Raw genomic sequence first — 17,062 nt, forward strand, 5'->3', positions numbered from 1 at the left:
AAAGTTCAGCTACAACAACAGCAAAAATAATCAATCACAGCCTGCAAACATCAGTGTGTTAACTCACTGTGATAGGTCACTTCACACACTTATATGACTTCACTGATATTCACATTTGTAACATCACGGCAGAATGGAATGCGTCTTCCACCAATTAGGGCTTATATGGATGATATGACACTGCTAACTTCAACAGTGCCATGTACAAGGAGGTTGTTAGATAAAGTCAATCAGAATCTCAAGTGGGCTAGTATGAAGATTAAGCCTAGTAAGTCAAGGAGTATTTCAATATACAGAGGGAAAGTAAGTGATAGGAAGTTTGCTATAGATGGTGAGGAAATCCCAACAATTAGGGAGAAATCAGTCAAGAGTCTAGGCCGGTGGTATAATGTGGACCTGAATGATGTTGAACAGGTTGGGCAATTTAGAAAGGATGTTGCAGAAGGGCTGGAGAGAATAGATAAATCAGGGCTCCCAGGAAAACTGAGGTTGTGGTGCTTGCAGTTTGGCTTGTATCCTAGGTTAATGTGGCCAATGTCAGTATATGAAGTCCCATTATCTGTAGCAGAGAGAATGGAAAGGCTAGTTAGCTCTTATATTAGAAAATGGTTGGGTGCTACCAGGTGCTTAAGCAATGTAGCTTTGTATGGGAAAGGAATGCTTCAGCTGCCAGTATCCAGTCTAACAGAGGAGTTTAAATGCACTAAGGTTAGGACAGAACTTTTGTTATCTGGGAGTAAGGACGTGTTAGTTAGCAATGTGGTTCCGAATCCTTCTGGGGGGAGGAAATGGAACCCAAGGGCAGCAGTGCAGGAGGCAGAGGCAGCTCTTAGGCATGCAGAAATAGTAGGAAATGTTCAATTTGGCCAGGAGGCTTGGGGCTTGGTCCAGGCAAACCAGTGTGGAATAAAGCAGGTCTAAAGGAGAAAAGAAAGCTTGTAGTGGAACAGGTGCGTAGGCAGGAGGAGTTGTTAAGGGGGGCAAAAGCAGTTGGTCAAGCCAAACAGGGACAGTGGCTGAATTGGGAAGGTGTTGAGAAAAGGAAACTTAGTTGGAGGGACCTGTGGAATATGGAGGAAGGCCGTATTAAATTTCTGATAGGGGCGACATACGATGTGCTGCCAACCCCGCAGAACCTAAGTCTCTGGGTACAGGGCGACCAATTGTGCCCACTCTGCTCAGGTACAGCAAGTTTAAAGCACATTTTGTCAGGTTGTAGAATTAGCTTATCACAAGGCCGGTATACATGGCGGCATAATCAGGTGCTGAGAAGCTTAGCCGCAGGCATTGAAGAGAGAAGGAAGCAGGTGAATTCTGGAAGTTCTAGAAAGGAGAGGTTAGGTGTGCAGTTTGTTCGAGAGGGGGAGAAAAATAGAGCTGCTAAGTCAGGGAGAAGGCAGGTAGGTGGCTGCCTGGTAGGGGCTGATGATTGGCAAATGCAGGTCGACTTGGGAGGAAAGCTAGTTGTGCCCCAGGAAATAGTTTATATTAATCTGAGGCCGGACATTGTCTTATGGTCCATCCATCCATCCATTATCTTTACACCGCTGAATCCTTTGCAGGGTCACGGGGTGGGCTGGAGCCTATCCCAGCCATCTCTCAGGCGAAGGCAGGGGACACCCTGGGCAGGTCGCCAGCCTACCACAGGGCTACACATATAGACAGACAAGCACAAGCAAGCACACCACTCATTCACACCTACGGACAATTTAGAATTATCAATTAACCTCAGCATGTTTTTGGACTGTGGGAGGAAGCCGGAGAACCCGGTGAAAACCCACGCTGCACAGGGAGAACATGCAAACTCCACACAGAAAGATCCCAGGCGGGATCGAACCGGGGATCTTCTAGAGTTCTAGAGTGTGCTGCTAACCACCGAGCCACCGTGCAGCCCTTGTCTTATGGTCCATGAGTAAAAAGACTGTGTATTTTATTGAGTTAACAGTCCCTTGGGAAAATTCAGTGGAGGCAGCTTATGAAAAGAAGAAGACTAAGTATGCAGATTTAAAGACAGAATCTGAGCAGAGGGGATGGAAGACCAGGGTTTGTCCGGTTGAAGTGGGGTGTCGAGGTTTTGTTGCAGGGTCAGCTGTTTCATTGTTGAGGGAGCTGGGAGTGCAAAGGCAAAATTTAAGGAAGGCAGTGAGGGAGATGTCAGATGAGGCTGCTAGGTCTAGTCAGTGGATGTGGATCAGGAGAAATAATAGTAGTTGGGGGGTGAAATAGGGACAGTGAGGGAGGGGGGGGGCAGAGGACATGCATGCCTAACCCGGCGGGAGAAGAGGTTAAAGTCTGAACAAGACACCTCTCCTCTGCTCTGCTTTCCCCGCCCCATCTTCTCGCTCTCCCAATAGGAAGAGAACCAGGAAGAGGAAGTTCAGATAAGGTGGGGGTATGGCCAGCTAGAGTCTCTCTTTGGGACCATGCGGCCTGTTCAGGTGAGTTTGCGTTGTAAGATACAGAGTTGGCTTGTTTTTTGATCTTTTTGGTCTTCTCCTGTTTTATTTGCTTCTTGAAGGAAATGTTAGGGTTTGTTTTCCTGTTTTGTTTGCTTTTTGAAGGCAATGTAAGGGTTTGTTGCTTCTTGAAGGAAATGTTAGAAGAGGGTGTTAAATTTAGTTTGTGGTTTAGGCCTTCACCTTTTGCACCCTCTAAATTGTATTACTCGGCCATCAAACTTTTCACGTGCGGAGCTGGAACTGATCCAACTCATCTATGGAACGATGTAGAGGAAGAGCACGAGGACGCAGAAAAATAAGACCCAGGCCTAGTAAAGTAAGCAGAAACTTGTTCTCACCTTCCTACAACGACACAGTTAAGGACATGGAAGCAAGCGCCCTGGACATGCACAGCTATGCAAAGACTCACAGCCCTGAACGGGTGCCCCTACCTGACTCTGACTCTGCACCTATAACACCAGCGGCTAAGAAGGGGAAAATGGAGTCAAAGAAGGACAGAGCCCAACCTACTCTCGCCGACCTACAAGAAAATATTGTAAGAATGCTGGCAGACAAAATAAATGAAAGAGCTGACGGCCTGGAGAAGAAGGCAGATGAGCTTGGTCAACTCATTAAACAAAACGCAGAAAATATTAAAGACTTGAAAGAAAATGCCAAATTTCTGTTCAGTGAAATTCAAGATATGAAAAAAGATGCTACATCGATGCAAAAGGCCTCTTCTGTCCACGAGAAGAAAATCTCTGAGCTGGAGGAGAAACTAAATGACGCTGAGCGGTACCAGAGACGATGGAACCTGAGGTTGTATGGGCTACCGGAGCAGGAAGGAGAGAACGTTAAACGGCGGGTGATGGAGATCTGCTCGGCCATTGCGCCGGAGGTCGGGGACCCTCTCCTCCATGTTGACATCAGCCACAGGATCGGAAGGCAGATGGAAGGCAAATCTCGACCAGTAATCATCAGGTTCGCTACAAGATCAACAAGAGACATGATATGGAAGAAAGGGAAAGGTTCAGAATACCTGTCCTCAAAGAGACTCCGATTCGGGGAAGACCTGACGGCGAGGGACAAGGAGGCCCGTGACAAGTTGTGGCCCCAGATTGAAGCAGCTCGGAAAGAGGGCAGGAAAGCATTCTTCGTTGGGGTCAGAGCCATAATTGACGGCAAGGAGCTGCGGCCTGACAAGGGGACTACCTGAAAGACTAGACACTGAAACCCCCGCTGGAAAAGTAATCCAAGGTATTATGACTGTTAATTTGGTTATGAGTAAAAGGTGTGAAAGTCCTACATACAGACAAGAGTGTCACTGTCATTGTGTTCAATTAATGTTAGGGGTATCAGAGATGTATTGAAAAGGAAAGCTATATTTTTGTTTTGCAAAAAGTTCAAGGCTGATTTTTATTTTCTGCAGGAGACACATGCCTTAGTGTCAGATTATAAATTTTGGAAAAACCAGTGGGGAGAGGACATTTGGATGTCCTATGGTAGTAACAGATCGGTGGGTGTTGCCACTTTAAAAGGGAACTTTAAAGGAAAGATTTTGAAAAGTAAAACACATATTTTTGGAAGATGGGTTATTTTAGTTGTTGAATTAATGGATAATATTTTTGTGTTGGGGAATATATATGGAACAAATAATAGTGTAAAAAATTAAACGTTATTTCAAGAATATGAGGAGGATATTTCACAAATTCTGGTCTTATTTCCTCAAGCCAAATTAATTTTAGGGGGTGACTGGAACACGGTCCAAAACCCATCAATGGATTGTTTACCACACCGTTCTCTACGAGCGGACAAAAATGTAGAATTTGAAAATATATGTGTTAATTTAAATTGTTTTGACGTTTGGAGGCATAGGAACCCTGATAAATCATTCTTTACATGGAATACTAAAGATCTCAGTAAACAGTCCAGAATAGACTTTTGGTTAATATCTAGAGAATTAGAAAAACAAGTTATAGAGACATATATTGAACCCTCGGTGGTCACAGACCACAAACTTATTTATTTATCAGTAAGTTCAAATAATATATTACAAGGTAAAAGACCTAACACAAGTTACTGGAAATTCATGGCACCTTATTAAAGGATAAACAATTTTTAGATACCACAAAATCAATTATTAAAGAAAGTTGGATAACAGGTAAAATCTTGAACTCATATTGTGGGCAGTGGGAATTAATGAAGTATAAAATTAGGAGATTGGCAATTCAGAGAGGTAAGGAAATAGCAAAAAATAAGCGCATTAAAGAAGACGGTATAGTGAAAGAGATAATCAGGATACATGGAAAGAACCAGCTGTCCAACGAGGATAAAATTAGTTTAACTAAACTCCAGTTAGAACTGGATCAGTTATATGAGGAAAAGGCCAAAGGAGCTTTTATAAGATCCAGAAGGAGATGGATGGAGGAGGGAGAGAAGAACACTAAATATTTTTTTAATTTGGAAAAGAGAAATGCTGAACTCTCCTCCATTCATAAACTTAACATTAATGGTCAGATTTCAGTCAATATGAAGGAAATTTCTTATTATGTTAAAACATTTTATGAAGAGCTTTATGCTGAGAAGCTTCATAATACTGATGAAACCTTTTTTTCTTCAATAAAGAAAGTAGTAAAATGTATTGATGAAGACTCCAAGAAAGTATGTGATGAAAAAATTACGGCGGCTGAGATAAAAATTTGTATATCTAAGTTGAAAGGAAATAAATCTCCGGGCAATGATGGATTGACCAGCGAATTCTATAAAGAGTTCAAAGATGAAATTGCAGACTTTCTGTTATGTGTATTTGAAGAAGCTCTTGAGGCTGGTAAACTACCACCTACTATGTCTCAAGGACTTGTTATTTTAATACCAAAACCAGATAAAGATTTGTTAATGGTTGAAAATTGGAGACCTATAACTTTAATCAATAACGATGTTAAACTACTTTCACTGATCCTTGCTCAGAGACTTAAACCTTGCCTCAACACAATTATTGATGAGTGTCAGTCAGGTTTTATGAAAGGACGACACATAAGTAATAATGTTCGCTTAATTTTAGATCTGATTGATTATAATGATTTGCTTGAAGACGACAGCTACATCCTGTTTGTGGATTATTATAAGGCCTTTGATACAGTAGGTCATAGCTTCCCTTCAAAACTTTAGACCTGTTTGGATTTGGTAACTACTTTAAATCTTCCATTCAACTGTCATATAAAGATTGTAAAAGCTCGGTTAGACTGTCTACAGGCACAACACGGAGCTTTAGTATATGTAGAGAAATTAAGTAAGGAGATCCTGCTGCACCCTTTTTATTTCTGTTAGTTATGCAAACCATGTTAGTGCACACCAATCAAAGCAACATCAGTGGTATTAAATTAGGCAGGAAAGAAATCAAATGTTGCCAACTAGCAGATGACACCACAATTTTTCTAAAAAATGGAGACGAGGTTGAAAATGCCATTGAATGCCTCAACAAGTTTTCAGACATATCAGGGTTAACAGTAAATATTGGAAAGTGTGAATTGTTTGCTCTAAAAGAGAAGCCTAATGACTTACTGGAAATCAGTGGGATTCCTATTAAAGATGTGGTTTTATATCTGGGTATCAAAATATGTAAAAATCAAAAGGAACGGGCTAATATGAACTTTGATCCTCTGGTAAAAAAAGTGAAAAAGAAATTTGATTTTTGGTTGTCAAGGGATTTATCTGTAATGGGACGTGTTTTATTGTCGAAAAGTGCAGGTCTTTCACGACTAGTTTATCCAGCAATGGTTATGGATGTTCCTCAAGAATTCATTGGACAGATTGACAGGAAACTGTTTGACTTTATATGGAAAAATAAACCACATTATTTAAAAAAGAATGTATTATGCAATTCATACTCTGAAGGAGGTTTAAATGTGTTGGACTTTGGCACATCCAACACAATCTTTAAGATTAATTGGTTCAAACAATATATAAAAGAAAAAGATAAATTATGGTTTATTATCCCAGAACTGTTATTCAGGAAGGTAGGTGGGATTGAATTTTTGTTGCATTGTAATTTTGATGTGGGTAAGATTCCTGTCAGTCTCTCTAATTTCCATAAACAAGCCTTAATGTCATGGTTAATGATATACAAGCACAATTTCTCTCCACACAGATCATTAATCTGGAACAACAAAGACATCAAATATAAAAATAAAACATTGTTTTTTGATGGTTGGGTTGGAAACAACATTCTGTTTGTCACACAATTATTAAATAGAAACAAACACCTGTACAGCTATACAGAATTTCTAATAAAATATAAAATTCCTATCACTCCCAAAGAATATGCAATAGTATTTGATGCAATTCCTACTGGACTATTATCACTTCTGCAAGGGGGAGGGGAGGAGAACACGCAATATTCATTAGAGCTCTATTTAGGTGGAATACAATTAACAAGTAACAAATGTACAAATAAACATATTAGGAAACTGTGCCACCAAACATCAATCCCTCAGTCAAAATCCATTTGGAACTCAAAATTTGAGAACATTAAATGGAAATCTGTATGGACGTTCAATCAGAAATTCTTTGTAACAAATAAAATCAAGGAAGTAGCTTTCAAAATATTACATTTAATTTTCCGAACAAATCATGTTCTTGTAAGATTTGGAGTTGTAGAGAGAAACTGTGTGTTCTGTAACCATGAGACGGAATCCATTTGCCATTTATTTTTTGAATGTCTTTTTTGAAAGGTAGAGCAGTTTTACAATGTACAGACTGGCTCCAACATTCGACTGAGGAAAAATTATGTTTTATTTTTTTATGAAAATAGGACTAGCGATCATCAAAAGTGTTGCATCCTAAATTTATTCATACTGTACGGCAAGTATTATATTCACAAATGCAAGTGGAGTCAAAAACCTCCAAAAATACAACAGTTTATAAAGGAAGTAGAGTTTATGACCTACTTACACAACATAAAAGATAAAAGAGCAATGAAGACTCTGGACATTTGCAAATCCTTTAATATGTTTAATTAATTTTCTCAGGTATGGTACCCTAAGCGTTTATGTATATATGTACATTTGTATATAATGTATATATTGTATATACACTGGTGTTTGTATATTGTAATGTATATATGGTATGGTGGCCACTTATCAATAAAGGAAAAAATAAAAAAAAGATTGTGTAGGAGCAGTGTGAACTGGCACAAGGGGGGGAGTTCACCGCCTAGATTCCTGGAGATGTAGTAGGACGAAATAGGCGAAACACTGTTGAAGGGAGGTTTCCACCTGATGACCCCCAGAGACGTGTTAGGAATCACTGCTCTTTGGCATGTATAGAGGCAGATTAGGGCTCCAAGGTTCTTCACTGAGAATGAATCCTCTTTTTGAGCACAAGTATTGTGTTTAAATTAACTCACTAATAACTAAGAATCAAGCCATGGAACAGAGCATTTCTCAAAAGTATGTTGCATGGTTCGCTTTACTTGTTCAATTAGGACAGTATGTTTTTTTTAAAAAAACAATCTAATATCATTGTATTGTATTGTTATTCTCACTTTCAAGTTTAAATGTCTGTTTTATCATTAGGGAGGTTATTCATTAGGAACATCCCTAGTTTTAGCAGCCCTAAACAAACACCATGTCAAATAAGCCCTAGGCTTTCTCAGGCTGCACATCACAGCTCGGCAAAAAAGGTGAGAGGAGGGTCTGTGGTTAGTTCCTCTCTGTCCTATGAAAAGATTTAGATAGCAGAGATCACAACTAAAAAGTTGAAAAATAACTTTAGGAAAGAGCTTTGGTGTATATTATGGATATGAACACACCAAGTTACAGTTAAGTAAGTGTTTCCACTGCTGTGCTTGTACATTTTCATGGGAGCTGTACTTATTTCTGTACTTACAAAGTAATTGTTGTTTAACTTGCAGGTTTCAGCTTCTAATGGCAAGAGCTGCAGTGCCAATGAGTCTTAGAACATAGAAAGTACACACATGAACACACTTAATTATTTCAGAAAGACAGACAAAGTCTGATTAATAAAGACTAGAGACTACCTTGCATGTGACATTATCTAATATACAGTATATAAGAGGGTTTTTTTGTGTAGTTGATGTAGCTACAGATAAAAGTGGTCCACTATTTGAGAATATACAGTATGTAATTTTTATAATGTACTACCTCTTAGTTTGAGATAGTCCAGAAGGAGCATTGGCCTTTATGTAAGCAGTCATGGTGGTTTTATTGAATAGAGGCACATTTTTTGATTCACAGTTGGAAATGGTCACAAACATGTTGAGCGTTCCAGAAATAGAAAATTCCTGCTTAATGAATCTTTGAACTGTAATTTTCTGTAGTTTTGCAGCTCCTGTGGTTTGGTTTCACTCCTGCATTCCTGGCCTTCATCTAACAAACGGTAGTCTTGCTGTTCTCTGATCTGTTGTGCTTTTCTGTGCTCAGAGTATCATAGTAAAGTTGTTGTTCTGTTGCATACCAAAGACGTATTGCTAATAAATTACATTATGAGCTTGCCACCAGCAAGCCATTGGAGGGCTTTTGTTGTGAAGCTGGGGGTTAGCAATACACATAAAGGTTCTTGGCAACTGACTGGGTCTTACCTCTGTTGTGGCACTGATAAAATTTGCTGTATCCAGAAATTCTGCAGACTCTTGCACTGGCTCTGTCAGTGGCTGAACCTGCAGCATGTTAACAAGACAGTGTCAACAGTTTGTAACCAGAGCTGCAATATACAGTATATTTGTGTTTAATGAAATGCCATGGCATGTTTTTTTAACATCATATTTATGAATTAAGAACATTGCTGGCTTTAAAGCCAAAAAAGCCATTAGGCCTCCTTTATGTAAAAGTCTTTTTTCAGACATGACAGTACCATTGTGAATCTAACTACAAAGGTTGTAAATATTTGGCATTTGAGGAGTTGTTGCAGCGAAGAAATCTTTTCCTCTCATGCTAATTTTGACACATTTTGAAGGCCAGAACAAACACCATATTTATATCCCATGCACAATCATGCCAAAGGCCTATAGGACCTTATCACTGAATCAATGACCATTGTGAGCATGAGAGGTGCTTTTCCCAGGTTGTGACTCCAATTAATCCCTTTTTGCTCACATGATGTAGCCTATGCAAGGATTTGCTGAATATTCACATTGTAAGAAGGTGACATGAGTCAAAGTTGAAACATTAGGTAGACTGAGTGTCTGATTATTATGTTACAAGGCCTTAGGTCTCACCTCGTCTGATTGTTGTTGGAAATGTGTCATTAAAGTGACTCAGGTGCTTGTTCACATACGATCCAGACATGTAAATTTGCCAACACATCGAAGTGCACGTCTATTTTGACAAGCTCTACATAATATCTGAGACCTTTCAACTCTGATATCATCGGAAGGCCATTAGAAGTCAATACTTGCATTATGGCTGTAGTGAAAGACTATTTGACATTTACAAAAGCTTTAGAATATGACACACTTCCAACACTCTCCTCTGCCTATAGTGTGTAAGTACATAAGGTAGTATTTAAACAGTGAGTGTAGTATTTGTGAGGGTACCTCCACATCAGCAGTCTGTTGGAAGTGTTGGATCAGCTCCATGACACTGCTTAGGCTGTTTCTGATGGAATCTATGGACTCCTTCTGTGCAGTTGCAATCTCCCTCACCTGAGAGCACAACACTGTGTGTTTGGCCTTGATGGCTCTCAGTTTCTCCAGCATCACCACTGGGTTGTCCTGCAGGCACAGCATCTATCATTAGCATGTACAGACTCGATGTTTAAGCATCCAGCCTCAGTTGCTTTTTGAGACATTATCTTGTGTATTGTTAACTGTGACGTAGGGTTGGGTGGGATGACAGTCTATACGGTGTGACTGAAGAAATGTGTCCACCAGTAGAGATTTGGCAATATTGTTTCCATCGTGGGAGCCATCCCAGAAGCTGTATTTACACACATCATTCACAGCCTCTGCACTGCTACCCATGGCCATGTTGATGACATTAGCTGCTTTGTACTTTTTCTGCTTGGCTGTATATTGCTTTCCCCTCTTTTGCTGATATTGCGGATGCTTCTAAACACATGTAGTATTGATATCAATGCAAAAACAGTCATTACGGATAAGTCTTCCTCTTGCACACTCTACCCAGGTGCGCCAAAACCAAACAGAGGATGTCCAGTAAGTAAGAACATGCCTGACACAATGTGCTAATGTGTGAAATGGCAACTTTGTAAAATATCTAGACTGGATTCTGCAGACACTGACTGGAGTTCATATGAGAAAATGGCTTTAGTGTCTCTGCTATATATTTAGGGTGGGCAGCATGGTGTAGCAATCCAGCAAAGTCACATGAGTTTGGCAGCAGGACTGTTTGCCACATTCTCAAGTGACGTGAGAGCGACACTTAGTGGTGATAAAGCACCTTTATTGCATGTCTTTGTCTGTTTTCATTTGGAACCTTAAAGCATCCATTTTGAAAGAAAGTTAGTTTTACTGTTTTGAGTCTTTTGTTTTTAACTCAAGTGCTCATGTGAGGCAGTTGTTTTTGTTTCTGTGGAAGTTCCAAATAAACAAAGAACTATAGATATCACTAGCCAGAAGTAATGGTAGATTGGATTGAAAACAATTTCCAGAATCTCCCCAGGTGTGTTTATTAGGATGACGTTATCTACAGTAAACAATGAAATTCCCGGATTCTTTGCGATTTTACATTGAGAAACATTCTGAAATTGTTGCACTTTTTGCCAGCACAATCACAGGGTGGTGAACCCCCCCTCCCCCATCTTTACTTCAGAAAATATGAAGAGAACAACAGATGTCATAGTTCAGTTACCACCTCAGTCAGACATCCATTCTCAGCAGTGTTGGTGATGAAGTCCAGCTTCAGCCGCTTCTCAATGTATTCCAGGTCTGCCTCTGACTTCAGGAACTGCAAAGACACACAGCTTTACCCTTCAATATTACATTGACAAATTTGCCCTGTTTTCTTCTGCTCAGTAGGTCTGTTTTATTTCTAAACATTTTTGATTCTAGTGTTGACTAGTGTATCCTGGGTTTCAGTACTGGTACCAATTGTTTGTTTTTTTTCATTTAACAAAAGTTTAATGTTAAATGCCAAAGTTCTCAAATGTTACATATTGCCTAAACACAAGAAGAACTATGTGTAAATAAAAGTAGAAAAAATATTCCCAAAATTAGGAACTATCTGACCAAAGAATCAGTAAACAAGATTACAAATATGACCAGAAATTCAATGCGTTAAAGGAGATTAGCTGTTAAAGCAGGCCTGCTTCAATAATCAGGCTTATATTCAGGAAATTCTGCACCTAAAGCATGGCAGTGTTGCGGAAATCTCATTTATTGTTTAAAGCAGTTTTGAACAAGCCTCATCATATTACCATGTGGAGTGTAGGACACGCTCAGAGTAAGTTGGTAGCCAGTATAGACACACACTGATGTATGTATCTGTTTTCAACTACTCAAACTTTACACTATTTATTTTACACACTATTTACAGTGACTGAATAAAACCTGGACCTAGTGCGCTCTCACCTACCACATCAGACCAAGCCATGGTCACCCTATCATGCCCATTTGACTTGATATTGTCCAGAAATGTTAAAGTAGTCAGTGTAGGTCTCTGCAGTTTTCAGATGCTTTGACAATACTATTGCACTGCTAGCTGTCTGATACAGTAGTGCAATGAAGTCAGAGCACCTGCCAACAGCTGAAGCATTTCCTTCACTTGTAACTATTTCTGGCCAATGCACTTTTAACATCGCACTGCTTTTCTAGCAGAGTAACTACTACTACAATACAAAAGGGGCACTGGACAGCCAGTGGACTACCTTAGCCAAAAGGCTGGACTTGCAGCTCAGTGAGTTGAGAATGTGTTGTATGTCATGAAATACAATCTATATGTGTTGTTTAATATCTCTCTCTTTAATATCTGACTCTTGTTTTGGGGCCACCAGCTGGTAAAGGTTTTCAGTGATCCAGTCAGTTTTCTCTGCATCGTATTGATGATTCACACAAAATGACCTTTCCTTTTGTGTCACCATGAGGTTCATATTTTTGGTTTTAAGTAAAATGTCTCAAGAACTGGAACATGGAATGCTATGATGTTTGGTTCAGACATTCATGTCTCTGTGATAAACTGTGATAACTCTGGTGATCCATTAACTTCATCAGTTTAAAATTTCAATGTGGCCTATACTGTAAAACTAATGACTTTCCCATCAGACTCAGCTGTGTTCAGTGCTAATTACCCAGTGTTAACATCATAAAACTCTAAGCCTGCAAATACGGTAAACATAATAGTTACAAAACATCATGTCAGTATTGCCATTGTGAGCATGTTCGCTCACTGATATTAGCACTTAGCTAAAAACACTGCTTTGCCAAAGCACAGCCTGACAGAGTTTCTAGTGTGGCTGTAGACTCTTCGTCTTGTTTAGTGCATTTCACAGTCATGTGATATCACTAGTTGCTACAGAAACTGATGCAGGTAATCTTAGAGCAGGGATTGGGAACCTCCGGCCTCTGGGCTGAAGTAATTACATTCTTTCAGTGATAAAGAAAATTACACAAAATAGTAGACATTCTTCCAAGAGGTCACTGAATGCAACACACAAGTCATCATCACCAAACTGTAAGTAGATGTGGAGTGTCACACGTTCCAAGAGAAATTGAGTTATTTCTTACTGACATAAAAGGCAAGCCAGTATGCCTATTTTAGCTTGTGGGGACATCTCTGTGATGAAAAAGACTAATCTTGAACATTTTACAGCTCTAAAACGTGCTAAACTAGATGAGAACAGCAAGGACAAATGCACTTGGATAACGTTAACGCTTGTTGGTGGAGTTTGGATGTCGGACAAGTAGCGTGAATATTTGAAATCACTGAGCTGCAAGACAATGACCTACTAATGTGAGCGGCTCTTGTAAAAACTGACTCTTGCTAAGACTTGGTTCTGCTCAAGACAGACTGACCCAAACCTGGAAAAGGAGTTGCAAGTAGCATCATCATCATCATCACTATCTGACATCAGCCCCTCGCCAAAGAGAACCAGTTTCAACCATCGCAGAGGTTAGTGTGACACATGTGTTCAATAATTTAGCATGGGATGCTGGCACGGGATGGCAAGGCCACCCTGATACAATTGGCAGCCCCCAATGAGCCCCCCCCCCCCATAAACGTACACACTGCATTAGGTCATGTGATCCCACCTGCGCATGCTCCAATCATTGATGAAGACAGCTGTGTCCAAAATCCACACTACATACTAATCATGCATTTACTACATACTAATTGTCACAGTATATTGTTCAAGCGGTCAGCCTACAAAAATATGAACATACTTTACCACTTCATATTAATAGAAAATAATACAATAATGTATGTGAGACATCAGTTGTCAAACTGTAACTTTTGAATTTCACAAATATATTGAAATATTTTTGAAATTTTGAAAATACTTTAGAGCAATTTTTACTACCCACAATTTAAATGTGTTCAAGCTGTGAGTACAATGCTGTGAATCAACAGCACACTCAAATTTTGATTTTATTTAATATACATTCTGTCAGCTTTGAGTACATTTGATTTTGCCACTTTTCTGGTAAAAACCAGCTCAGAATCAGTATGTAGTATGGATTTGAGACATGGCAAGTGAGAACCTGTTGAAAGTTCTGGAAAAAGCTACTAAGCAGACCTCCAGTTAAAGTTATTCAGTCAAATATGTTTTACTGTTTTATTGAGCCATCTACCACTCTACCAGTGCACAACTCACATTTCTTTTTGGCAATTCACTGCATTTAAACATCATTTTAAAGAAGTCCTCCTCTGTTTACCATAACATAATCAAGAGGAAGAAAAGCACTGTAGAATTGTGAATTACTGAAATGTCTGGAATAAAGGATTATTGCGTTCTTTGAAACATGCTATTATTAAGCTAAAACAACGCTGAAAGATATTTGAGCTGTACTGAAATCTCTAACTTAACCACACTGATATGAGTACCTTCGATCCACAGCTGTGCTGACTGAATGCTGGCATGTTATGATGCTATTTTACTTGAATACTTCATCAAATGGACCAGCTATCTTGAAGACAGTATGAAGCTGCTTTAAAAAGCGTACGTCTGAACCGGCCTTCCGTTGGGACTCAGTAGTCGCTGCTATACTAATGGTTGGATAAGTTATTAACAGTTGTAATATTTTATGTTTTAATTGTACGCAGAAAGGCCCTCTGTATGGCGCAAAGGAATGTGAATTGTGTAACGTTATAAATTGGTAGAGAAAACCATGACCTAACTGCTCTTACTGTGATACGCATCTCGTATAAATAACTCATCGATAATTATTGAGCGGATGATTGTCTCTGGGATCGTTAAACAACGATAATAGCAATTTCGAAAAATGAATGTAACAGAACAGAAAATAAAATAGTTTTACACTATGCTTACCATCGCTTCTAGCTTTTCAACTGTTGTCTCCATGTTGAATAGTTGTCAGCCCGATGCGAGCTCTGTGATTGGCCAGCTGTCCTGAATGGGGATAGCAGATTGGGCGGCTGTGTGAGAAGAGAGTCTGGATGTGCGCGCCATATTGCTGCCAGTCTCTTCATGCAGAGTGGCTGCATTGGGGAAGAAAAAAAACTTTATTTACAAAGCATTGTCTAGCAATAGACTCTTGACCCGGTACAGGAAATTCCGTATTTTGGTTTAATCTCATATACCCATATGATATTCCATATTATCAGAAAAAGAAAAAGAAAACATTTCTGGCACTTTTGTTGGATTGTTTTTTAGGTTAACAAATTTCAAGCAGCATACGAAAGCACTTGTGTAGATACGGTCAAGGAATTAAGGTAATTATCATTTTACAACACAGGCTTGCACAATGACACGTAAACTGTAGCCCCTTGTACACACACATAGGACATTTAAAATATTCTAATAGAATATGTTTTAGAAGAAAAAAACAATATATAGATACTTCTATTCAAATATGCGGTTATATACCCAGAAAGTTGCAATTCTGTAGTGATTTTCTTTACTAGATGTTAATATGGTCGGCATTTTACTCTAAAAAACTGGACATCTGGGGAACGTTGTTCATCAACTCTATTTTTTTTAAACAAGCTTAACAAAACAAAAAGTACATTTCTTATCCATATCGATTAATTTGAAAACTATTGTGCAACATTTAAATGTTATACAGTATTTAAGTGATTTTTTTCTGACTTTGCCCGAAATAAAATTGAAAAGGGGACAGCCATGCCTAACACCAGTTTATATTATCGAATCGTGAATTCCAAAAAGCCGTTCCTTTGGACGAAATCTCATTGCGCTTTTGAAAAAAATCACATAAACTCCAGAAAACAAATGCAAGTGACACGCTGCATTTCCAAATAACACAACGGAAGTGCTCTAAAATCTGTCTTTGATGCGGGAAGAAAAGAGGTGACAAGACATAAAAAGGTAAGTATTCTTTTTCAGACTGGGCCTTTGTCTTTTACAATTTCATAACAACGCAATAGCAAGCAAGCTCTTTTCTCCAATTTTCTTCCCGCATCAAAACAAGAACTCGCTTGTCTGGTCTCTCCCGAGTCGAAAATCAAACTGTTGTACTTAGCGCTCCCCCTAGAGGACTGGGGCACTTCCGTCACGTGTTCTTCTGAGTTTTTGTTTTTCAGACTTTGCATCGTTTCTGTATTTGCAGTGTGGTTGCTTTTAATATATTTGTTTTCACTTTCTATAGCCCGTTTTTTTTTTTTTTTTTCATTTGCAGCACTTTCCCGGTGCTGTACTTGTTTTGGACTTTCGTATTTGAACTGGCATAGTTCCTGAAGCTGCAGCTCGTCTCTCCTAATGGAAATGTTTTTGGGCCTTTTCTTCCTTTTTGCACCTGGAATAGTCAGAATCCAGAATTTTCAGACTGTGACAGGTGGGATGTGGACTTGATGTGGGCAACAGACATCAAAATAAATGGAGAGAGAGAGAGAGAGAGAGAGAGAGAGAGAGAGAGAGAGAGAGAGAGCTCTGGTGATACAAAATGGACAGGGAAACCAGAGCAACCGTAATCTTTTTGGCTTTTGGAGAGAATTGCATTTTCAGTTTCCAAATGTAACTATTGATACAAATAATGATACATTATGGGGCTATATCAGGACAGAAGTAATGAACCAGAGAAACTGAATCACTGTTGGCTTGGCTGTCTCATTAACATCAGTAAAATATATGTATTACTGTGCAATAGTTTAAATGCTGTACTTCAGGGGTGTCCAAACTTTTTTCACTGAGGGCCACATTCAGAAAAATTTAGGAGGGGCTGGGCCACTTTTTAGAGGTGAGGTATATAGCCTCATCTTTCGTGTATTAAAGTTAGAAAAAAATCAATTCAAAGTTGGTCAAAGATGCTATATTGTTGAATATGCTTACAGAGCAGAAAAACTGCCTTCACCACAGCTTTCCATAAATGGATTTTTATTGATTTATTCAGAAAAGGGGTTGGCAGATCATTCTCAGAACAGCAGCCTCAGATTTCTTCTTAGTCAGGATGGTGATCCCCCACCTTACAGAGAAAGAACAATAATGGGGAAAATGGGATGGGTACATTTCAAGCTCGT

At 39.2% G+C, this 17,062-nt stretch overlaps 1 protein-coding gene across 4 annotated transcripts in view; it reads right to left on the reverse strand.

Annotated features, from left to right (window-relative positions):
- ska2 (spindle and kinetochore associated complex subunit 2) overlaps positions 1-15,050 on the reverse strand; it is a 39,682-nt gene extending 24,632 nt beyond the window's left edge. Inside the window, exons 1-4 of one of the 4 annotated variants that reach the window (XM_041952502.1) lie at positions 14,898-15,048; positions 11,267-11,359; positions 9,991-10,167; positions 9,037-9,114 (exon numbers count right to left, since the gene is read on the reverse strand). In XM_041952502.1, coding sequence (XP_041808436.1) covers positions 9,037-9,114; positions 9,991-10,167; positions 11,267-11,359; positions 14,898-14,930 — 381 coding nt within the window. In that variant the 5' untranslated portion in view covers positions 14,931-15,048. Of the gene's footprint in view, positions 1-9,036; positions 9,115-9,990; positions 10,168-11,266; positions 11,360-14,897 lie in introns of all 4 variants that reach the window. The other 3 variants (XM_041952503.1, XM_041952501.1, XM_041952500.1) reach the window with 3 other exon arrangements.
- Positions 15,051-17,062: the final 2,012 nt, after the last annotated feature.

Source organism: Chelmon rostratus, chromosome 14 (genome assembly GCF_017976325.1).
Source record: "Chelmon rostratus isolate fCheRos1 chromosome 14, fCheRos1.pri, whole genome shotgun sequence".
In the NCBI taxonomy this organism is placed as follows: Eukaryota; Metazoa; Chordata; class Actinopteri; order Chaetodontiformes; family Chaetodontidae; genus Chelmon; species Chelmon rostratus.